Source organism: Ziziphus jujuba, chromosome 11 (assembly GCF_031755915.1).
Source record: "Ziziphus jujuba cultivar Dongzao chromosome 11, ASM3175591v1".
Classification (NCBI taxonomy): Eukaryota; Viridiplantae; Streptophyta; class Magnoliopsida; order Rosales; family Rhamnaceae; genus Ziziphus; species Ziziphus jujuba.
The window spans coordinates 27,604,982-27,627,429 of record NC_083389.1 but is presented as its reverse complement, the minus strand read 5'-3'; the positions used below and the strand labels follow the sequence as shown (position 1 = coordinate 27,627,429).

The following is a 22,448-nucleotide window of genomic DNA, read 5'->3' as shown; positions in this document are numbered from 1 at the left end:
TTTAAAGAATTGTCTAAAAAATTAGGAGTTAGAGCATGTCCTATTTTTCACCCTATTGAAGTTAAATAGAATATAGGAAAAGCCATAATACTACAAGAAGAGGCAAAGAAAACGCAATGGAGAGCACATTATGGTATGATCATGAGAACCACTTTGGTTTTCATGTTGGACCCACCAATCCACGTGGCATGTTAGTTGACCCTGTTATGTATGACTGGTTTGGTACAGATGAGATGAGATCCTACTGCTGCGCCGCTGTTAAAAGGTAGATCAGGGCCAGCTGATGCGCATGCACCGCACTGCTTCCACCGTACGATATGCCAACCTTCCCAGTCCAGTTCACACTACATTTCCAAAATGACAATATTGTTTCCTGCAGAGCAGGCACTGCCCACCACATGTTTGCTGTGTTTTATGTGAAATCTAAGGTTACTTTAGTCATTTTCTGTGGTTGTGTCAACTCAAACGGACTTTCTCTGTCCGTGTGTTCTTGCCCAATATGGAAAAAGGTAAGCTGCCCAGTGAATTAAGAAAAACTGCTTAAAAAAAAAAACAAATGAAATGGAATCTTACTTTTATAGACTTCTGTAGGGGTTCTATTATAAGATAATTCTGGAACCCTCTTCAAGTCCAATCACTAATGAAATATAAAGATAGAACCCAAACAAATAAAGCCCAAATCTATGTGTGACTCATTTTACCCATGACCCAACTTATTGATTAATTAATAGTCAAAATTTTAGTTTTAAGCAGATTTGTGATTTAAAAAAAAAAAAAAAAAAGGAAACAACTTAGTAATAGACACAAAATGTTGCAATAATATAGAATAAAAATTAACAAGAAAATAATAATAAAAAGGTTTTAAAAAATATACAATTGAGAAGGAAGAAAGAAATTATGACATTCAAAAGTGATTCAGCAAATTACTATAGAATTTAAGATTGACGGATCATTATAGTTGTCTCTTTCACCAATATATTTTCGATAAATATACTCAGCCGATCAATACTGACCTAAACTGACCAAATTCTTTATGAGAACACCATACACATATCCAAATCAAGTTTCAATCCTGGGGAATAAGCAAAATTGAAAACCAAAAAAGCATCTGAAACCAATGAAGGATGCATGATAATTTAACTCATCAAAGCTGATCTGCCAGATGAAATGGCAATATTAGAATTTTATGCTTTAGATTCCACCGCCTATATTGCGTTAGTTGCAAACTGATTAGGGCATTGTTGATTTTTTCAACCGAAAACCATGGCGCAAAAAAAAAAAAAAAAAAAAAAAAAAAGTTTATCTCCTCAGGATTGAAAAGCCTTTTGTAAATGTTGTTTTTGACTATAAGTTTAATCCATAAATTAAATAATTGATGAAGTTAAGTTGAGTTAAGTTTTTTTTAATAAATTAAAAGAAAATAAAAAAATAAATTGATAAAAAGATAAATGCAAATGATGTATAGACTAAGAGATAAGAAGAAATTCGACCACTACACTTCTCCTATGAAAAAACTGACAATTGCAACAACATTTGTAATTCCATCGATTATTCGTTTATTTAAAAAAAAAAAAAAAAAGAGTCAGTTGAGCCAAAATCATCCCTTTTAACCGATTCGGAACACAAGCAAAATAAATTGTATTTATTCTACATTAGTAGAGACAACTAAATTGAAATTGAAAACTTTTAGATAATTTTTTTTATGTTTACCTTATCATTTTTGTTTTTTAATCTTTACTAATTTATAAAAACAAAAATTAAAGAAACTAAACAGCTTACTGATTGACACAAATGTTGCAAATTACAATAACATATTCCAATTTTAAAAAAAAAAAAATTTAACAATAAAATAATAATAAAAAGTTTCAAAAAATATGACACTAAAAAGGTTTAAAAAAATATGACACTTGAGAATGAAGAAAAGAAAAAATGACATTCAAAAGTGATTAATCTGTCATACATGATAAGCTAATGGAGATTAATTTTTTCGTATAAATAGTATAATTCACAACTTTCGTTTGTTTTCTATATTTGAAACCCCTAAACCTCATCATTTGTAATCAATAAATGGAAGGTCTCCACTAGGAAATAGCCTTGGATGTTTTCCTTGTGTATCTTTTTGGTAAAGAAGTTCTTATAGTTTCTGTCTGAATTTCGAGCTTTGACGGGTCTAGAGACAACCTTTCCATGATGAAAGCATCCAAATTAAAGCCACTAGAGGAAGAGCCAAATGATCCCCCATCAATGCTAATCTTATCCATCCCTGCCATTCTTTTCAAAGAATCTTGTGACATGCTGTATGAGTTTTGGTCCATCTTGAATAGTCTCTTTACACTGTCAAGTGCTGGGTCTATGATGTCTAAGAATCCCATTACCCATGAAGCATCATCCACTACTTCAGTTCGCTGTTGCAATTAACCAACAACAAGTTTATAGATGCCTTCTTATGAAAATACGATTCAAATTAAGGTTTCAAAATTATTGTTCTCAATGATTCTTTTCCCATTGAAAAAACACTCAAATGTCTGAATGCTAGTCACTGACCTGCTGGAAATAGAGGTTTCGAATTTCCTCAGCACGCACAGCATTTCCTTGATCCTCCTCCAACGCTGCCCATGTCATCCATGTGATGTAACTCTGAGAGTTTATATTTAGTGAGGATTTAAATAATCTTCGAGCTGCAGATAGGTTGCCAATTCTCTGTTCTAAAACTCCCCAAGCCTGCAGCAAAGAGGTATCAGCATTATGTCTTTCTATTGAAATCTGGTGATTGGATTTCATCAGACGATGGTCATTACCTGCAGGCATCTAGCAGCAGTTTCACTAGTTGAGTCAACTGATAGGGCTTTTTGGTATAATTCCCTTGCTGTGGCGATGTTTCCTTCTTTCCATTCCATCCATCCCCATGCCTAAACACCTCAAGATTTCGCAATCAGTGGATCAGTTTTCTATTGAAAACACATATGATTCATGTATACACAAAACGACCCTATAATTGCAAGAGATAATTCTTTGAGCTTACTAATGACAAAGTTGGCATTGTACAAAAACCAATGTGGTAACGGAAAAATCAAGATTTCTGCATAGTTCATCACATTATGATGACAATAATATAGCACAAAGGAAAACTTTGTAGGTATATTTTCTACTGTCACTTTGACTAGATTAAACTCTGAGTTTCTAGTCCAATTTAACAAAATGTATGCTACACTTAACAATATGAGCAGTTGACACTTGACAAGTCCTTGGTTCTGTTTGCTGATATTATCAAATGCACGCCCCAAACATATGAAATGACATTATATTTGGTTAGAACTTTGTAATATGGGATTCTTACCATCCACACTGGTTGGTGCCTCGGATCCAATTCAGATGCTCTCTTGAACATCACTCGAGCAAGATTTGCAGTTGTGTATTTATACTCCAATAAAGCAAGAGACTGAAGTAGAACAGGATCTCTTGGATTAAGGGCATGTCCGATCTTTAAAAGCTTCCTTCCCATATCAAAATTTCCAATATTTGCTTCAAAAACTCCCCAGACATGCCATGCAAACCTGTTCTTGGGGCTTGCCTGTATAGCTTTCTACAATTTAAGGAATGATATGCAAATCATACAATGAGTCAATCACAATGAGTTCAACTAATTACTAATCTTACAGAGAAGAAGTGAAAAAAATAACAAAACATAGCCCAAACATAGCCCCAACTTTAACAAAGAAGGATTCTACTAGAAAAGACTTTGCTAACCAATATCTTGTTTACTACTAGCTTCCCATATGTTACAAAGAAATGGAAGCCCGTAATACATGGTTACGCAAAATAAGAAGTAGTGACCTCGAATAGTTGCCTGGCAGCACCATAATTTTCCTGCTGGATCTCCAATTGAGCCCATGCCTGCATTACAGATACAATGAGTTAAAAAAAAGTTCTAAAAGAACCGACCTTGGAATTACAAGCCAGTTTTGCCATAGAAAACTGGATGTGAAGAAAATCAAGACTTACTAGCCAACTGGCACAGCTTTTGTAATTACATTTTGTGGCCTGCCTGAACAAATATCGAGCTTGCTCGTAGCGATTTGCTTTAGCTTCCAGCAATGCAAGCGTTTGATATATGTACTCGTTTCCTCCACAAAATTTAAGACCTTTAGCTAGAAGATTCCTTGCCTTCCTGAGATTTCCCTGTTTTAGCTCCACAACTGCCCATCCATGCCACGCTGCGACGTGTTTCTTATCGGCAACTGTGGCAGCATCAAACAATTCTCTTGCCCTCCTTGTATTTCCAATCCTATTTTCCAAAACAGCCCAGCACTGTACCACAAGATCATGAACTTGTCAAAATCGAACCACAAAATAAAGCTAACAACTTTAGTTAATCAAATCAGTCCTAACAAAATTTTCCTACCACAGATCTAATTCAAAACAAGGTTGCTTTCTTTTAGATGTTTTAGTACAGACAACAATACGAAAGTTGAAATTATTTATGAAACAGAGCCTATAAAACAAAACCATTGTTCTTCCCATGAATTAAATTTGAAATTATATGTACATCGAAGCAATAATTTTTCAAATGAAATTAGACCACTTCCTTATTTAGTGGAATTAAGCACCACAAAAATTTTCCTAATTAAGTACTCAGTCTAACAAGATTCAATCTTTAAGCTTTATATTGAAAACTTTAAAATAAAACCAAAATTTCAAAGTATCAAAAAGTTATGAATAAATTGTAAAATAACCTGCCAGATATAGGCATTTTCCCCTTGAGTTGCCTGACAACCTTTCTCATATACAGCCCGAGCTTCTGCTGTCTTGGATTGTTTGCTTAATGTTTTTCCCAATGCCACGTAAGCACGCCCATCTTCCGGCCAATATTTTATGCACTTTTTTTTTTTTTTTTTCCAAAACAAAAAATAGAAACCCATTCTCACTCTCAGCAAGATTAAAAATAATAATTAATAAAACAAATAATTTGTTTAATTTTATATATATATATATATATATATCTATATAAATTAAAAAAAAAAAGGAGAGCTAACCTTTTGAAGGATATTCTCAGCTTCTGCATAGCGATGGTTCCTGGCTAAAACCTTAGCTCTGTACAATGCCAAGTCCAAATTCACGGTCAAAGGCTTCTCTTTCGACCCCGACGACTCCACCCTCTTGTCGGGCTCGAAAATAGGCATCTTCTTCGCGAACTCATTGAGTCCCACATCGATCACCGTTGATTTCGATTCATCATCATCATCTTCACCTTCCATTTTGTGCTCATCATCATCATCCCCGTCTCCAGGTGCCTCCATCGCCGGCCGGCGAACAACCAGCAAACTGTCAGTAGTCTCTCTCTTCGATTGGACATCATCAGGCTTCCATCCATCTGATATGGCAATGTTTGAGGTGCTTTCGAGGACTGAAGTGGAGGAGTCACTGGAAGAGCAACGTGGAGGGACTGAGAGGGAATATGTACAGGAGTGGAAGGTTAAAATGGTGGTTTTGAGTGTGAAATTGGAGAGATTTGTTGAATTGTTTTGGGAGGTGGAGAAGACGTTGAAGTTCGGGTTCGAGGAAGAAGAAGGAGAAGAAGAGAGGAGGTGCATAGTTTTTCTGTGTTTTCAACGGATTAAACTGTAATGTTTCACTTTCAAAGAAATGTGAGGCGGGTAGGAGAGAAGAAAGGAGCAGCTCCTAAAATTACTCTTTAATCCTTGTTCTTCTTATCTTATTAATGTTTTACTACTATTATTTTGACTATATTTTTATAATTTTTTTTTATCCTCAAAAGTTATTGAATTATTATTATTATTATTGTAATTGGGAATACTCGATAGATATTACTTATTGTAAAAAATATTCAAAAAAATTAATTTTGTTGCTAAAAAATTTTAATAGGATATTATTTATATATGCTTTAATATTTAATATGATTATAATTTGTTAATTTTTTTAAGTGATTTTCAAAAGTCTTCTTTTCCAATTACATTTTTTTGTGTACATTGAATGCGTTTATATTATACATTACCCAAAAAAAAAAAAAACAAAAAAACACACTAGTTATATTATACATTACCCAAAAAAAAAAAAACAAAAAAACACACTAGTTATATTATATATATATATATATATAAATGACTATTAAAACGTTTTCCATACGTGAAAGGATAATTTTGGTCATTTGCTAAAATTGCCAGACCATACTTCAAAGACAGTGGCGCAGAACTGGCCACGTGATTACACTTTCAGATGGCTCAGCGCTTTAATTCACACCTCAGATTTTTTATGCCACGTGGTGATGGCTGATTGGGAGAATCCGTTAAGATTAGATACTTTATCAGAAAACCACAATAATCTTCTAGAATCTGCTCCACAATACATATTTGGGATAATTGTACTGCATAAATTCCGAACACCATTTCTATCCATTAGAGAAATTTAATCTTAATAAGGGCATTTAAATATTTTTATATATTTGAATTTGGACCGACATATCATTAAAATATAGTTATTTTATTTTCTCTCTCTCTTTATCTTGCTCCGTCCTCATAAATTTCCTTTGTTATTCAAACATTTTGAAGATTATAACATGTATTTTTTACAATGGTTGAAAAACAGAGCCCTGAGGAAGAGCTTGTAGATTTGTCTTCACTGTTGCATGATCATCGCCTAACGAAGGAAATGTGAACAGATAAAAAATTCTCTGGTACCCAGCAGTAAATTAGCCTACCACATTTTTCTCCTATGCAGTGTCCCAATATAATTTTGTCTTCTGGAGATAAGAACTTCGTTTTTAACTGTAATTCTTTGACATGCAGCTATGTAGATCACGTACTGGCCAGCAAGAGGGAAAACATGAGATATTGTAACATTGAATACAAAAACGCGGTGCAGTCTTCTCAAACTTACATTTATGGAGGAATTTCTTATTGCTGGATTTTGTTGTATACTTCATTGTCATTTTCTTCTCTAATCCTGTTAGCCGACCTAAAAACTAATATGTCAGACTAACACCGAGTTTTTGTGGCACATATGCCCCTCTTTTGTATAAGACCAGTGTAGGACATGTAGATGGAGCACTAATAGCGTGGGTAATCTGGTTTCTCTTTGTATCTTTGCAAATTCGTTCGTTTCAACTTATTTACTAACATATTCTCTTTAAAAACTTACATAAATGAAATGGGTGCAAATTACTTCTAAGATATTCTCTTAAAGCAAATTAACCCCGTTACGTTCCATGCCTCACATAAGAACCAAATCACTCATTCCCAAACTAATATATGTGAAATCTACCAATGAGTGGGCAATCATATATATATATATATATATATACATCTGGAGTAGAGTTCAAATCAGGTCAGACTTGATGTTCTAATAAATCTCAACCTAAATCTTTTACCCAGTAGAAAAAACCTCAATATAAATCTCTCTCTATTTCTCTATGCGAGAAATACTAAGCAACAACAACAAATCTTTCACCTTTATATTCCGATCTCTAGAATGTCCAGGTGCCCTAGAGCTAGCAAACAATTGCCTCGGATTAATTAATGACTCAAATCAAGACCTAAAAAAAATAAATAAATAAAGATTCCTAAAATTACATTCTTAGATGACAACTAAATGCACAACAATAACAAAGATGACGAGAGGGTGAAAATCATAAGTTAAGAGGGACGGATGTCTAAATTCAGTGATAATCCTTTAATTAGGCAAAATAAATAAATGACTGGAATATGAAGAACTAGAGATGTTTATGTGATCGTCCGCAATAATCCTTTCATTTATGAGCTTTTACAAATCCTGAAGTTTTTTCACCAATGCCGCAGCTTCATTTGACCTTACCACATACGGCAAAGAGTAACAATTTCAAGTATTGGATTTCACTCTAGTGTTTTTTTGTTTTTTTGTTTTTTTTTTTTTTTTTTTTTGGGTAATAGGATTTCACTCTAGTTGATAAATAAAGAAAATGGAAATAATTCACCGGCTACTATCCAGTCAGTTCTAGTAGCCAGTCAGCTCACTTTGAGGAAGACCCTCGAGCTCTGAGAACAAACATGATATGGTGATTAGAAGATATGAAATGCTTCTTAAAAACTCTTAAACAGACTAACCACCACCCCACCTCCTCTTTCTGGCTGGCCTATGCTGCTTATTTTCAACTGTGTCAACAATAAGAACTTCAGCCTTCAGACAGTTTTCTTCCTCCTTATTCACAGTGATTGGCTCCTTAAATCGTTCCCTGCGCTTCTCCATCTTAGCTAACATCTCAACAATCCGCTGGTCATCATTTGCCCCTACAATCTTACCTGGATTGGAAGTAGTTTCTCTACACTGCAATTGTCTCTTCATATTGCAGTTAACTACTTGACATTCAGTAGCATGACTTCTTCCTATTATACCAGTAATGTATGTTTCTTCTGTAACTATCTGACCTTCCTCGATATCGAAATCTTCATTTCGCAAAACTGGAAACTTTTGATGCGACTTCTCATTGTTATAGTGGTGCCCATCTTTCTGAAGCTCGTGTAGGATTTCCTTCTTTCTGGGAAATTCATTAAAATACACTGATTTGATGAGTTGCTCCTCTGCAATCTCTGGATCCCCGTTTTCAGACCGACCATCATACTTCAAATTTCTGGCTCTGGGGCATCTTCTGGAGGACTGCAGTTTAAGAGGTGACAAGGAAATGCCAAATTATAATTTTGTTCCTTCGGAAAGAAACCAAACCACTATCAGACAAACTGAAAGGTTCAGGAATGAAATAACTTCATGGGCAGTAGACGAGACAGTGATTTTATTGGAAAACAAGACAGTGAAAACACACTATTAGAGAAAGGAAGGTATAAAGCTTCAACTTACAGAGAGCAGTCATACATGCAAGTACATCATTACAACGTTTTATAACTTTATTTTTATTAATACTACCTTTCCTTCATCAACAATCAAGTCAATTGAATTCCGGCTCCTCAGAACTGTCTGCTCATGCTTACTTGTGTACATCTTAGAACTTCTATTAGTAAAGAGGGTATTACTTCCATTTCTCATCTTTTTAAATACATGTTGTTTTGCTTGCATATCATCATGTGGTGATCCATATGTGGCAGGACTCCTTCCACGTCCTACACTTCCATTACAGAAAAAGGATGACTTTTCAGGATTCATTTTTTCATCTCGATGCCTCATAGTTAGGTCATTCTCAGCCCAGTGCAGCACATCAGGTTGCTGATTACATCTCCCTTGCCCCAGATTATCCTGTTCGTTAGGGTAAAAAGTACCATCTTCAATTTCATCAGCATCATCATAATTATCAAACCAATTATTCTGTCTTTCTTCCCTTGACAATAATTGTCTTCCATGTCTCTGGTATCTTCCAGTTAATCTTGAATCAAAAGCATCAAGTCTTTGTGATATGGAATCATTCCAACTTACTCTATCAGCCTCGAAAAATTCTCTTTCAGACTGATGTGACAAATACATGTTATCTAAGTTCCTGTAGTATTCATCTTCAGTTTCCTCAGACCATGAACTATCTAATTCTAAAGATGGAGGATCATCATATCTACTCCTGTGAGAGTCTTTCGATTCTCTCCTGATGTGTGGCAACATTCTCTTGCTATTTTCATGTAATATATCTCTTTCCAGGTCGGTCAATGGAACAGATCTTACATATCTGTTTTGCTCAAAATCATCACATCCATGGCCAAGAAACTGATTATTGTGGTTGTATAACTTCCTAAACTGAAGTCTTTCGCTCTGCCTTTTGAATTGAGAATCCATATTTTCAAAAGTAATGGAGGAAATCCTTGGAACCAAGTTCCCCGACTCTTTATAAGTGAGAGGACTCCTGTCCATGGTAAGATTTCTTCTTCCACAATGATACCTCTCTCTCTTCCCACCTTCAAAAAGATAACCCCTTTCCTTTGACTTTTTTCTGACATACGGATTGCTCTCTTCATGGAAATTACGACTTCCTTTACTACAAGGATAATTTCTGCCAACATTACAAATGTGGCTTTCGGCATACCTTCTACCATCATAATAGCGAGAATGTTTTGACTCTTGACGATATGCAAGAATTTTATCACTAAACTCAAGATCTTGCAGTTTTTCCTTCTGCCTGCTGTGATTAAGCAACAAGCAATCCCTATCATAAAGCTGCTCTCCATCTGATATGGGGGACGCATCATTGTCATATATGGTTTTCTTCTTAGGTTGTAGTGGAGTCTCATGCTTCCTAGTATGATGCTTTTGCTTATCTTTGTTAGGAAATTTATATCTGGAACAATCTCTAATTTCAACTGATTTTCTTTTGGCACCATTTGCTTTTGAATTCTTATGATAAGATGAAATAGACTCCCGTAATTTAGTGCCTGGATCCATTGATGACCTTCTTACAGGACGAGCAGCTTCCTCATGAAAAAAAAGAATGCTATCTTTAGATGTTTCAGTATCACTTGCAAAACAAGATGAAGTGGGGCTAAGTTCAACCTCATCACCAAGCAATAGTTCTGTTTCTATAATGCATGGATCTGCAACAGTAGTCTTGCAAACACTATCATTTGTGTTTTTAACAGTTTCCAACAATCCTACAGTTCCTTCTGAAGAAAAAGAATTTATCTTCTTAAGATGATGCACATCCACATCAGGACTTTGTCCATTTCCATGATTATCAGGATAAGATGTCATTGGCTTAAAGGCAGTTGCCTTCTGAGAACACCTAATAATATGAAGCCGAACATATTCATGTTATTAGTGACTTCTAAAAGGAATTGAAATAGTACAAACCTTAAGAAGTGCAGTAGATATATTGTTTTTGTATGGTTCACTATAAGAAGAGCAATATAATATATTACAAACCTCTCAAATCCAACATTTCCTTCCAGAGATTCTACAGAGTGTTCATCTCCTTTGCAGCTCTCAGGATGGGAAGCATCTTTGTTATCCTTTGCAACAAATTTCTCATTTTCAGATGCCTGAGGTATGGTGCTGTGAGCATGGCCTAGTCTTTCAGGAGAATCAGACACTTCCTCACTGAAATCCTGCACGGTGATCTATCCCCCAACCATGAATTAGTAACAACATGATGGAAGATGGCTATTATTCCCAACGAACACAGAGAGAGAGAGAGAGAGGGAAACTTAAAGTACCAGGATACCTGTATTACAACACCTGAGTCCCGATTACGTGGACGCCTTCTTATGTCAGCAGAGGGTTGACGTTCAGTAATCCCATCCTCAACCTGAATCACTCTGCCTTTTGGCTGTAACAATGAAAAGCCAACGGGTAATTTTCTTAAATTAATTGATTGAGTAGAATAACAAGAAGATGATACAAAAATCAAGAACAGTATCATATCCAGGAAAAGGAGAAAACTTAATTCCCATGGATTTTAACATACTAACTCCAAATGACTCTCTCCATAGTCTACAAATCTTGATGGAGAAGCTAGGTTTCCAGATTCAACTTGAGGCATTTCATCACCTGTTTCCTGAACCAGTTTATCATACCCAGTTCCTGCTTCATGAACCTATTTCCCATGAAAGCAAGGTCTTATTAACATATCAACACCAAAATTAATTTCACCCAACTTGCTGTATGACATATTGAATTCCCAACAAAGATTCAAATAACTAACCTGGTAAAGTTATTCACCACAAAAAAAAAATAAATAAATAAAAAAAATCTCTAACCTGGTAAAGTTTTGAAGACTCATAAACAGAGACCCCTGATTGCATGAATGTATGCCTCTGAAATTGTTCCTGCCGCAGCATAGCACATCATGAGATTTATCAAAGAAAAGAGGGGTGATAAGCCCATCTAAAAATGTAGCAAAAAAGGGCACTGACCCCTGATTGCATGAATGTATGCCTCTGAAATTGTTCCTGCCGCAGCATAGCACATCATGAGATTTATCAAAGAAAAGAGGGGTGATAAGCCCATCTAAAAATGTAGCAAAAAAGGGCACTGATTTCGGAAGCTCAAGGAGAATCCTTTTATTACTCTATAAATGTACCAACTTCAAAGAGATAAACTAAATCAGATCAGGAAGATAAGACCACATTAAATTTATTTACCAGGGAGTCGCAGTATTGTTTCCAGCTGTCCTCATTGAAACCAAAATTGAAGAAATCCGTTACATCTACTCCAGGATACCTCCATGGCTTCTCCTCAAACGTATCGATATTTACATCAAATATAAACCTGGAAAAAAAGGCATATTTTCCAAATAAGCTTGTTATGGTATATTTCCTAACTGAACCATAGAATGCAATTTGCATGATTCCTATGACAATTATTCTAAGCTATGGAATGCCCTTTCATTTTCCTTCTTTTTGTTGAGCATGAAATCGCATGAACCAAAATATAAATTGGTTAGTGTTGATTTGACATAATGTTTTACTTTACTAACCTATACCAAGGAAGAGAGAAACCATATGGTCCATATCCACTTTGAGTCAGCATCGAACTGGGGAAAGAAGCACGATTGAGGGCGATCTGACAGGAGTTTGATCCCTTAGGCACACCACAAACATTGTAATCCCACTTGTCCCTTACTGATACGGAAGAGGTCACATTGCTTGGAAATGATGATCCATGAGTTCTCACGCACTAAACAACAATCACCAAAAAAAAAGAAACTGTAAGTAAAACTTAGCAAAGTCATCTATATTGAGATTGAAATGAAATCCAACTTTTATCCAAAAACTATATTTGTAAATCCAGTTATCCAAATTTCTTCAGCAACCATTAAAAAAAAAAAAACTACAGCTTCATTTCATATACTATTTTTGTTCATAAAAAATGTGCACGACTGCTGAGAAATCCACAATTAACAAACGTAGAATACCTTGAACTCCTTCCCAGCCACTATACCACCACCACCATCATCATCGTCATCTTCATTATCCTTATCATTCTTCATACTCCCTCGGTCACTAACCAGAAAATTCTTACTCTCACAGTCCTCATCATTGAGTAGTATATTCAGATCATCTTCACTATCACTTCCATAATTTTCCTCATTTCTTTCCAAGCAAGTAGCAGATTTGAGGGTCGAATCGTTGCCAATTGAGCTGGGGTTATTATTTAGAGCAGAGGCAAATCCTTCCTTGGAGCTAGGGCCGGCGTTCATTGCATTGCCAGTACTATCACTGTTATCTTCTACTTCTGGTCCCGTATACAATCGATGAAATTCCGGTACCCAATTCATGACGGAACTAGACTGAGCTTCGACATCTGCGTAAAGCTCTCCGAAGTCATCGTCAAAATCTTCCATTTATCAATGAAGCAAGAACAAAATCGGTTCTATGATTTTAGTTCAAAGAGACACCTTCCAATGTTAACAGTGTATACGAAAAAAATATCCCAGGAGACTTTCGAATCACATTTCGGGTTTCGGGTTTTACTCTATGACCAACCCCAAAACCAAAACCCCAAGAAACTCCTTGAAGTTCAATGGCGAAAACCCTAGATCAGTATGTGGATTCGCATAATTTATATATATGCCTGCCTTCGTTTAGGATCGTACTTAACAAAACGGCAATAGTGCGCTGCGCGCCCTTTTTTTTTTTAATTTTTTTAATTCTCATTATGCTTCTGTCTATTTCTGAAAAAGTGAGATAGAAAAAAGAAAAAAGACATTTGTTGAATATGGATTGCAAATAACAGAATCTAAATTTCATTATTTATGGATTCATTCATTTCCACTGAAAAAAAATCAAAATCAAGTTAAAACAAATTATAAAAATAGCTAATTCGTGATTTTTATTTTTTTATTTTTTTTTTAATTTTACTTGTAAATAATAAAATTTTTCATCTAACTGGTCCATTAGAGATCTTTGATGGATGGGGTAATATGAAAGATCAGCTGGTTGCAATTCTGACTATAAAAGAAAATAGTGAAGCACCAAAGCTTTAAATGAGTGTCCACCGCATTTTATGCCTGCCCACGGATTCCGATTTGTGCAGAGATCAAAACGTTTTCCAGATTCACAAAAATTAAGAACCGCATGAAAAGAAAATCAGAAAATATACATATTAGCGAAAAAGGGTTCATTTTTTTAAGAACTGGCAAGAGACAACTTCTAGACGAAGGAAATGACAAATAAAATAAAATAAAAAGAATGATAAACCACAGAAAATGCGTATTCAAAATTAGCTCAATGTAATCTGTCTACCTCTGGTTCGGCAATTAAATTTATCTAAACAGTTATCAATCCTAATCTTAATTCTCCCTCAATTCCACCCCTTGGAAAGCACAAACCAACAACCCAAAAAAAAAAAAAAAAAAAAAAAAATCATAGGTCAAAAAGAGAGATTAAAAGATTACAAAAGAAAGAAAAAGAAAGACAAATCGCAATGGAGAGCAAAACAGGGCACACTGTGACAACACAGCCCATGTAACTGTGGCATCATTTCATGTAGAAAAGACTTTACACTAGCGATTTAAAATTTCCTTTAAATATCACGTTTCAGGGTCACATTATTGATCCCTACACGAGCTTTGGGGCGATAATGTTCATCTGTATCGACCTCTTCAATTTCCTGAATCGCAGTAGACAAAGGGGATTAGAAGAAAGCGATATCTACTTAGCAAGACCAAGTTGGTCAAAATCCACAAAGTATTTTATACCTGCACCACATCCTCTCCCTTTATGACCCTCCCGAACACGATGAGCTTATCATTTAAATCTGGTATTGGTGCAGTTGTGATGAAAAGTTCAAATCCTTTGCCATCTTGTTTAATCTTTGAAGTTCCAAGCATAAAAGCTTCATGCTTCGGACTGAATTCACAAGTAAATAGTAAGTCATACTAATCGTACGCTGCCAAACATCATAATATACCAAATATAAAGAAAGTTCTGAGATAGGAACCTTGTATTAAGCTGACCACGAAGCTTCCCTTTCGAAATCCACTCTTCGGCTGCTCCAAGCCCTTGGGAATCTCCACCATGAATGACATAGTGTTTTATCACATGACTGAAGGTCATGCCCTTGAAGTGTCCTTTTTGACTGTATTAAAACTGATAATTAGTTGCAACTAAACAAACAACCAAGTCCATATTTGGATGATATTAGATGAGCAAAATCTAGAAACAGGCAAAGCAATTCCAAGATTTCCCAAGAAGATCTGTAACTTCAGCGCCAATTGCAGGTCTACCATTTTAGAGGCAGATCCTATACCAATTTTCCAATTATTTTAGTTTTATGTTATCTGTTATTCAATCTTTTTTGCCTTAGTAATTTCAGTGTTGTGCATGCAGTAGCTTACCTAAGAAAGCTAACTGATGCACAAACAAGGAATATAAAATTTTATGTCGAAGTTTCAAATTTCCAATCTACAGTGTTTTTCTCATATTCTTGGTCATTAGCAAGGTTTTTTTTTTTTTTTTTTTTTTTTTTTTGGTGGTGGGGGGAAGGGAACTTTATCAACTTTATGATGATGGGCTCTCACATTTCTTACCAATGGCTTCTTTAGTTTACGGTTTACTCAGAGTCCAATTGTCTCAAGTATGGATCTTGGTCTTGAATGCTCCTCATTCTCAATCATAGTCTAGTAAAACCCAGTTTTATTCTCTTAGTATTCTATTCTCTCTATTAATTACTCTTAAGGCATGCTCACTTTCCTTGTTCATAGAACATTCCTGTGGGAAAATTTCTAAAAATGAAAAGTTCTGGCTTCATTTTCAGATCAGCAGTCGCAAGCTCATAATTGTAGCATATTCAAAGTTTGATCAGGTGCTGCATCATTGAACTTTTAGAAAGAAGTTGACAGTGTAATTCAGAGAAGCATGTACTTTTCACATGCGATGAAAAGGATAATATCAACTACAATAGATAACGATATTTATATACTGACATTGACAACTATGTCCTGTCTGCTGATGTGAAGAAAGTTGATATGGAAACATATAATTGAATAGCCTATCAATAATAATACGGAAAAATAAGTCCAGCTATGAGAACCACTTGTCCTCCCTTCCCCCTCCCTTAGAAGACTTTGACAAATGAGATGATAAATTGCTAATTCAATTAAGAATGAAGATAAAAATTATATTTATACATCGGGACATATGCATTTATATATGTGTAAATAGTATGTGCAGGTAATAACTACCTACCACAAGTCAAGGAATCTGTCCACAATCTCAGGAGATCCATCCTTGAAAAGTTCCACTGTGATATAACCTTTCGACGTATTTAGAATCTGCAAAAAGGGAAAGAACAAAAATTAATGCAAACACTAACAAAAATGTGGTTTTCTATAACACTACAATAAATTACCAAACATACAACATAAAAACCAACATCTTCTAACATCTAGAAAGTTACTTTTAATAGACATAACAAACAGATATGGGCAAGCGCAATTAATATTATAAGGAGAGACTTACAGCAAAACCAGGCAGATCGTACTTCTTTGAATCATCCAAGCCATCAGTGCTCTATACCGAAAAACAATTAACAATCTTATTAAGATACCATCAGAACTAACCGAAAAAAAACATTTCAAAAACCACAAAATACCAAAAATAATAACAATCAAAATAAAATAAAATACCACGTGATTTGGTAAACCACTGCCACCAATATGTTCCACTGACCTAAAAGAAAATCAGAACAACTAATCAGACATCAAAAATTAACTCAGCGAAACACTTTCCAAAATCTGTAATCCGGGAGTTTGAAAAAAATAAAAATAAAAAACAAAAAATAAAAAATAAAGAGAAAACAAACCTTCTAGACCAGTGGCGATAAGTCGCAAATAAAGACAATACAATTAAAACCACAACTAAATTGCATAAAACTATGGTAGTAACGCTGACTCGAGTCGGCCCCTTCTTCTTTTTGCTCTGAATTAACAAAGCTTGAGGCTTTATCCTCGCCATGAACAGTAAACTTGAACAACAACAATCTACACACGTATCCTTAGGCTAAAACCAGCCTGCAAATCATCCAAACCAAGCTCAATTACTCGTACGAAACTTTTCAAAAGATTCAAATTATTAAAAATTAATTTCCAAAAAACCAAAATTTCTTCATGCCTCTTGATCTGAAATTTTCAATTGGATTCATGTGGAAACAGATAAATTGAACCCTAAATCACAAAATTTGATCGGGAAAAAAAAAATTAACGAAATTTACCTTAGGGCGTGAAATGAAGGAGCGGATTCAGTGGGTCAATCGGCGAAGTGAATGGTCGGATCGGAGCTCCGAGAGGTTGGTTGGCAAATCAAATGGATTTGGAAGGGAAAGCTTGCTCAGGCTTTGGGTGTGTTCATTTTTTCTTTCTCTTCTCCTCCGGTCTTGGACGGTTGAGTTGGACTCGTCGTTTCAAAAAATGGTGGAGCCCACATGAGATTATTCGTCTCATACCAGCACTTCAGATTCAGACTGTGGCTTGCCGATCAACGGTTGTGATTGAATCAGCTTGTTCAAATTGGAGGACAGATTAACTCCTGGACTCGAATTTTGGGCTTTGGGCCTGGGCCCATGGCGTTTTCTCACTCTTTTGTGTTTTGTTTTGAGGGCCAAGGAACAAGCAAAAAATTCTAGTTTGCATTTGGGAAAGATTTTGAATTAGAGCTATAGAGAAAATGATTGAACTTTTTTTTTTTAAATGTATTTATTTAATTTTTTACATATAAATTTTATCACAGTATTGAAATCCATGATCTTATATGTAAGAGGAAACATCTAATATATGTTTTGTATTAGTATTTCCTACACAAACATTTCCAAAATGGACTTTCAAAGTACAAATCTGCATCAAACTATCAGAAAGAGTGAAACATAGAGCTGTGAGTTTGTTTCTCAAGTCATTAACAGATTAATTTACTTCAAGAAAGTATAGAAGCTCAAATCTTTTCTTTATATATATATATTTTTTTTTATTTTTTATTTTGGGGTAAAAACTTCTCCTAAATTCCGTGTTGGTCATTTTCACTACAAACTCAACAATTTAAGTGATTCGACAATCTATGTGGTTAATTAGATGAGAAATTGTACTTTTAGACAGCAGAGTTGACAACAACCACTAATAATAATTCCCATATCCTGGGTTCAATACCTGATACTAAACTCCCCGCCCTAGTTTATCAAAAAACCATATGATAAATATGTTTCAATATCAATCCAGTCATGGAAGAAGAAAACAAAAACCAGTATAGTGCAGCAATCCAATTGTGGAAGAAAGTCATGCAGCAGCCAGTGATAGTACTACTATACAAATAACTTTGCCTCATTTTTTCATCATCAATTCCTTTTGTAATTGGTTTGTGAATTGTGATTGTGGCCACAAATTAATAAAGCTATGTAGCACCATCCTCCTACTCATTATCCTGTTGAAAGTTGAAAGTTGAAAGAAAATAATTCCAGCTGCAGTTACCAAAATTTTCAAACTCCTCCACAGTTTCGACATAAAAATTTCAGAAGTTTCTACAAAACCACGCGCATATATCTTGTAGTTGGTCATGAAATTTCTCAAAATAATGATTTTTCTTGAAAACTGATTATACCGAATTAATCTCTCTCTAATTTATTTTCCAAGTATGAAATTTTTGGTGTTCCAAGGTGTAAAATGAGGTTTGTATGAGTATTTTCCAGGCAATGTGAGGTACATTGAATATTGTTGCAGTATGGAGTGCTGCAAAATGTGGTTGTTATGTGGTGTGAGGTACATTGAAGTCTACAATGGAAGGACAAGAAACAATTATGATGGTAGAGACTATTCTCCAATAAGAGATGGGGTATAATACGAAACTGGCAAATCAAAACAAGTTTTTACCAGAAGTCTTTGTACGTATACCTTTCTTGCACCCAGCGTTGTTCACATGGTTTCTTTGTGTACACTTGCTGTTTGCCACAAGCTTATTATGATCAAGGTTATGTTTTAAGAAGAAAAACAAAGTCATTTTGAATACATAAATCCAATCCATATAAAGAAGCTTCCAAATCTTTATAGGAAGTTTGAAATGCAAAACGAGCATATTAAACATATAATATAATCATTAGATTGATAAATATATATATATATATATGGTAAAACCTGTTTTTGAATCAGACAATATCAGTTTAATGGAAAGGAAAAGGAAAAACCTTTTTGAAAAATAAATTAACACAGACATAGCAGAAGAACCCTCATTTAGATAGATTATAGATTAACGAGAAGACTGTAGAGGCAGAGATGAGAAAGAGATAAAAATTGAAGTCATCTTTTTACAAGCTCTTTTGAGGGTGGTGATTTTGACATCTCATGCATCATCTATTTGACACGATAAAAAGAATACAAAAAACAGAAACATGATTGCAAAGATTCCCTGAATCGGCTGGTAATGTCATTGTTCCAATTCCGTGGTGCAGCCCGTGGAGGAACTATACTACTCGTTGTCCTAAACATTTGCAACAAAATCTTAGAAACCATTGACAGCTAGCTTTCACTTGGAGGATAAAAATACTGAAAGAATTTCCAGGAAAATGATATTTTTCAAAGAATGCATCAATATTCTGTTTCAACTTTAAGTATATGTTACTGAGAGAACAAACAAACAAAATTGTCCAAGAGAAAAAGGGCAAAAAGAAAAAAAAAAGAAAAAAAAGAAAAAAAAGAAAAAGAAAAAGATAATTACATGAACAGAATTCAATAGGATATAAATAACTAAGTAGGATACCAGATGTGGCAGCTAGCCCTTTCAAGAAAGATTTAGTCTTTGGCAATCTTTATATATATGTTTTTTTTGCTTTCCCAACTCAGATCTGGTTGTGACCAATACTTGCTTCTTTTACCCAAGAAAGAAAACACATGGTTGACAACATAGAGAACAAGGTTCTTATTAGGGAATTCAATGAAGACAGAGATATTGAAGTGGTGGGGAAGCTAGAGAGGGACTGTGATATAGGGTCTAAAAAGGGGATTTCCATGTTCATTAACATGATTGGTGACCCTTTTTGTAGGATTAGATTCTACCCCCTTCATGTTATGCTGGTGGGTGAATGGTGATTCTTTTATTTTTTTTTAACGTAAAGCCCTTTCCATGTATACATCATACTATTTTTATCTCTCATTATATAAACATTTCCATGATGTCTACCTTTCTTTATACTGGTTTTTCCCTAAGGAAGCCTCCTCTTGCCCTCTACACATTATAAATTCACAATATTTCTGGATTTGTAGACCTCTAATGCTCTTGAAAATGGCCTGCAGGTGGCTGAGTTAATCGAAAGCAAGGAACTCGTTGGAGTCATTCGAGGATGTATCAAGTGTGTTGGGACTGCTTTTGGGGAAAGAAATGTGAAGTTAGGTTGGATAGTAGGCCTTCGAGTGTCTCCTACATACCGGTATGGTTATTCGCCTTATTGATTTCTTCTGTTACATGGAGCTCACAAGCATACAATAACAAATACGCAAGCATTGAGAATGCAAAGAGAATCACACTTTTCTGAAATAGGTGTGCTGCAATATGTTTCAAAAGCACCTATAAGTTTTTTATTTAGCTCATCTGTCAATTTCATCCATATGTAATGAGTAAAATTGAATTTGTATTCTTAGTTCTTGCTAACTATGTAAATATGGATCAAAAAATATAATACTGAGTCTGCAAAATATAATATTAGCTTTTTAAGCTTTTAGGGTGGATGATTTCCATCTGTTTTCCTTCTTCTGTAACCAATCTTCATACAAAGAAATTATGGCTTTTTTTATTTATGTTTATATGATTTCAGTACATTGATCAGAGTCTTTCTCTGCCCGATTTTGCAGAAGGATGGGAATCGGACTGAAACTGGTGAACTCGGTTGAAGAATGGATACTGAGAAATGGAGCACATTACACATTCCTAGCCACTGAAAAGAACAACATTGCCTCTATAAACCTCTTCACCATCAGATGCAATTATGTGAACCTCAGCTCACTGGTCATATTTGTTCAACCAATCTGTTCCAGAGAAAATGATATCTCCCAAGATATAAAGATAGAGAAGCTGCATGTAGACCAAGCAATTTCCTTGTACAAGGATAGACTGAGACACAAAGAAGTTTACCCAACAGACATTGATGTGATTTTGAAGGAAAAGCTCAGCCTTGGAACGTGGGTTAGTTATTTCAGAAAAGAAGGTTGGATTAACTTATACAGTGAGGAAAATGATCAAAATGTTATAAGCAAATCTCAAAGCTCCTGGGTTGTGTTTAGCATATGGAATACTTGTGAAACATACAAGCTTCAGATAAGAAAATCACATCCACTTAGATTCCTTTATACTACTCTTAGCCACGCAAAAGAGAAAATTTTCCCTTGTTTGAAAATGCCAATGAATGACCCAGTTCCAAGTTCTTTGGGGTTTCTATTCCTCTATGGGCTTCATGGGGAGGGAGAGAACCTTGGAGAGCTTATGAAATCTATATGGAGCTTTGCATCGAGATTGGGAGCAAATGTGAAGGATAGCAAGGTCATTATTACTGAGCTTGGGGTCTGTGATCCTCTCATAAAGCATGTCCCAAATGATTCATCCATGTCATATTTTAATGATCTCTGGTTTGCTAAAAAGTTGATCAGCCATGTTGATGACAGGGATGAGCTGTTAGTGAAGGGACAACTAGGGAATGTGTTTGTCGATCCAAGAGAATTTTAGGGTTTTCTTACTTGCGCTAGGATTTTTTTTTTTTTTTTTTCAATGAAAATTTTGTTTTTCAACGTTCTTAGCGGGTTCAATATTTGTCTGTGTCAATGAAAATTGTGTTCTCAAACTGGGCTAGATTCAGAGGAGTCAGCATGAAATGAAAGAGAGCAATTTTTTTATCTTATGTTTTGTAATGGCATGGATAAGTATAAAATTTGAAACTTTTGTTGCTATGGGCTTTCAAAAATCTCAGATGGGCGAGGAAACTCTAAGAAGCAATGATAAGATGTGGGATGTGGTGGCCTGGTAGGGAATATTGAGTGGCTGGGGAAATAGCACTTGTTGAGTTGGATAGTGTGGGGAATACGGATATTGAACTCTTTCTCGTGTTCAGTCACAATCACACATCAGAATGTACCTGAAAAAGAGAATATGTAAAGACTGGAAGTAGGATGCAAAAAGTATTGAAACTTTTTTTTTTTTCTTTTTTTGAATAATTACATTAATGAGGGTGCAAAAACAGTATAAAAAGGCAATCATAAGATTCTATTTTTAGTTAAATACTAATGAATTTGTACTTGTTATTATTATTATAATTTTTAATTTAGTGGAAATATCTAGATTACACAGCCTCATCTTTATGAATGTGGATGTTAAAAGGTGTATCATTAAGCGAAACTATTTATTATTATTATTTTTGCAAGTTAGTGCACATAAGAATAAGTTTTTGTATTACTAACAACATCTACAACAACCAAAAATAATAATAATAATAATAAATGAAAAAAGGAGATATTGTAGTATGCATCATCAAGAAACCTGTTGGTTTTCACGACATTTATGTTTTCT

At 34.8% G+C, this 22,448-nt stretch overlaps 4 protein-coding genes and 1 long non-coding RNA gene across 7 annotated transcripts; 2 read left to right on the top strand and 3 right to left on the bottom strand.

Annotated features, from left to right (window-relative positions):
* Window positions 1–1,914: 1,914 nt before the first annotated feature.
* Window positions 1,915–5,714, bottom strand: LOC107418971 (protein high chlorophyll fluorescent 107). 2 transcript variants are annotated; one of them, XM_016027676.4, is made up of 8 exons: window positions 5,034–5,704; window positions 4,734–4,877; window positions 4,003–4,308; window positions 3,835–3,894; window positions 3,338–3,583; window positions 2,799–2,909; window positions 2,545–2,721; window positions 1,915–2,405 (listed from the first exon to the last, which is right to left on the bottom strand). In XM_016027676.4, the coding sequence occupies exons 1-8, from the start codon at window positions 5,589–5,591 to the stop codon at window positions 2,082–2,084; spliced, it is 1,926 nt and encodes a 641-aa protein (XP_015883162.3). In that variant the 5' UTR covers window positions 5,592–5,704; the 3' UTR covers window positions 1,915–2,081. The 2 variants fall into 2 exon arrangements, with proteins under 2 accessions (XP_015883162.3, XP_024929723.3); XM_025073955.3 differs by lacking the exon at window positions 4,734–4,877 and having other exon boundaries at window positions 5,034–5,714.
* A 548-nt stretch (window positions 5,715–6,262) lies between these two features.
* On the top strand, window positions 6,263–7,185 carry LOC132799992 (uncharacterized). The gene is made up of 2 exons (XR_009634932.1): window positions 6,263–6,691; window positions 6,804–7,185. It is a non-coding gene; the product is annotated as an uncharacterized LOC132799992 (long non-coding RNA).
* Window positions 7,186–7,650: 465 nt separating this feature from the next.
* LOC107419011 (FIP1[III]-like protein) lies at window positions 7,651–13,506 on the bottom strand. Of its 2 annotated transcripts, none has more exons than XM_025073532.3 (9): window positions 12,833–13,506; window positions 12,395–12,594; window positions 12,060–12,186; window positions 11,676–11,732; window positions 11,384–11,512; window positions 11,141–11,245; window positions 10,843–11,036; window positions 8,911–10,702; window positions 7,651–8,646 (listed from the first exon to the last, which is right to left on the bottom strand). In XM_025073532.3, exons 1-9 carry the CDS (start codon window positions 13,259–13,261, stop codon window positions 8,092–8,094), a joined length of 3,588 nt encoding a protein of 1,195 aa, XP_024929300.3. In that variant the 5' UTR covers window positions 13,262–13,506; the 3' UTR covers window positions 7,651–8,091. The 2 variants fall into 2 exon arrangements, with proteins under 2 accessions (XP_024929300.3, XP_015883211.3); XM_016027725.4 differs by having other exon boundaries at window positions 11,676–11,744; window positions 12,833–13,505.
* Window positions 13,507–14,114: 608 nt separating this feature from the next.
* Window positions 14,115–17,325, bottom strand: LOC107418970 (peptidyl-prolyl cis-trans isomerase CYP21-4). Its single transcript, XM_016027675.4, has 8 exons — window positions 17,131–17,325; window positions 16,723–16,930; window positions 16,547–16,589; window positions 16,380–16,430; window positions 16,107–16,192; window positions 14,860–14,997; window positions 14,618–14,768; window positions 14,115–14,529 (listed from the first exon to the last, which is right to left on the bottom strand). The coding sequence occupies exons 2-8, from the start codon at window positions 16,872–16,874 to the stop codon at window positions 14,443–14,445; spliced, it is 708 nt and encodes a 235-aa protein (XP_015883161.1). The 5' UTR covers window positions 16,875–16,930; window positions 17,131–17,325; the 3' UTR covers window positions 14,115–14,442.
* Window positions 17,326–19,650: 2,325 nt separating this feature from the next.
* LOC107418989 (probable N-acetyltransferase HLS1) lies at window positions 19,651–22,101 on the top strand. The gene is made up of 3 exons (XM_016027698.4): window positions 19,651–19,969; window positions 20,189–20,322; window positions 20,744–22,101. Exons 1-3 carry the CDS (start codon window positions 19,787–19,789, stop codon window positions 21,609–21,611), a joined length of 1,185 nt encoding a protein of 394 aa, XP_015883184.2. The 5' UTR covers window positions 19,651–19,786; the 3' UTR covers window positions 21,612–22,101.
* Window positions 22,102–22,448: the final 347 nt, after the last annotated feature.

Coding starts and splice junctions, on each gene's coding strand:
- LOC107418989 (XM_016027698.4), top strand. CDS start 19,787: ATGGTTGACAACATAGAGAACAAGGTTCTTATTAGGGAATTCAATGAA. Junction 19,970..20,188: donor ACCCCCTTCATGTTATGCTG/GTGGGTGAATGG, acceptor AATGGCCTGCAG/GTGGCTGAGTTAATCGAAAG. Junction 20,323..20,743: donor CGAGTGTCTCCTACATACCG/GTATGGTTATTC, acceptor CCGATTTTGCAG/AAGGATGGGAATCGGACTGA.
- LOC107418970 (XM_016027675.4), bottom strand. CDS start 16,874: ATGGCGAGGATAAAGCCTCAAGCTTTGTTAATTCAGAGCAAAAAGAAG. Junction 16,431..16,546: donor GTGGTTTACCAAATCACGTG/GTATTTTATTTT, acceptor TTTTCGGTATAG/AGCACTGATGGCTTGGATGA. Junction 14,998..16,106: donor GACAGATTCCTTGACTTGTG/GTAGGTAGTTAT, acceptor GTTTTAATACAG/TCAAAAAGGACACTTCAAGG.
- LOC107418971 (XM_016027676.4), bottom strand. CDS start 5,591: ATGCACCTCCTCTCTTCTTCTCCTTCTTCTTCCTCGAACCCGAACTTC. Junction 4,878..5,033: donor CTGAGAATATCCTTCAAAAG/GTTAGCTCTCCT, acceptor AAAAAAAAAAAG/TGCATAAAATATTGGCCGGA. Junction 3,584..3,834: donor CTGCCAGGCAACTATTCGAG/GTCACTACTTCT, acceptor CTTAAATTGTAG/AAAGCTATACAGGCAAGCCC.
- LOC107419011 (XM_016027725.4), bottom strand. CDS start 13,261: ATGGAAGATTTTGACGATGACTTCGGAGAGCTTTACGCAGATGTCGAA. Junction 12,595..12,832: donor TGGCTGGGAAGGAGTTCAAG/GTATTCTACGTT, acceptor ATTGTTGTTTAG/TGCGTGAGAACTCATGGATC. Junction 11,513..11,675: donor AGTCTTCAAAACTTTACCAG/GTTAGAGATTTT, acceptor CATGGGAAATAG/GTTCATGAAGCAGGAACTGG.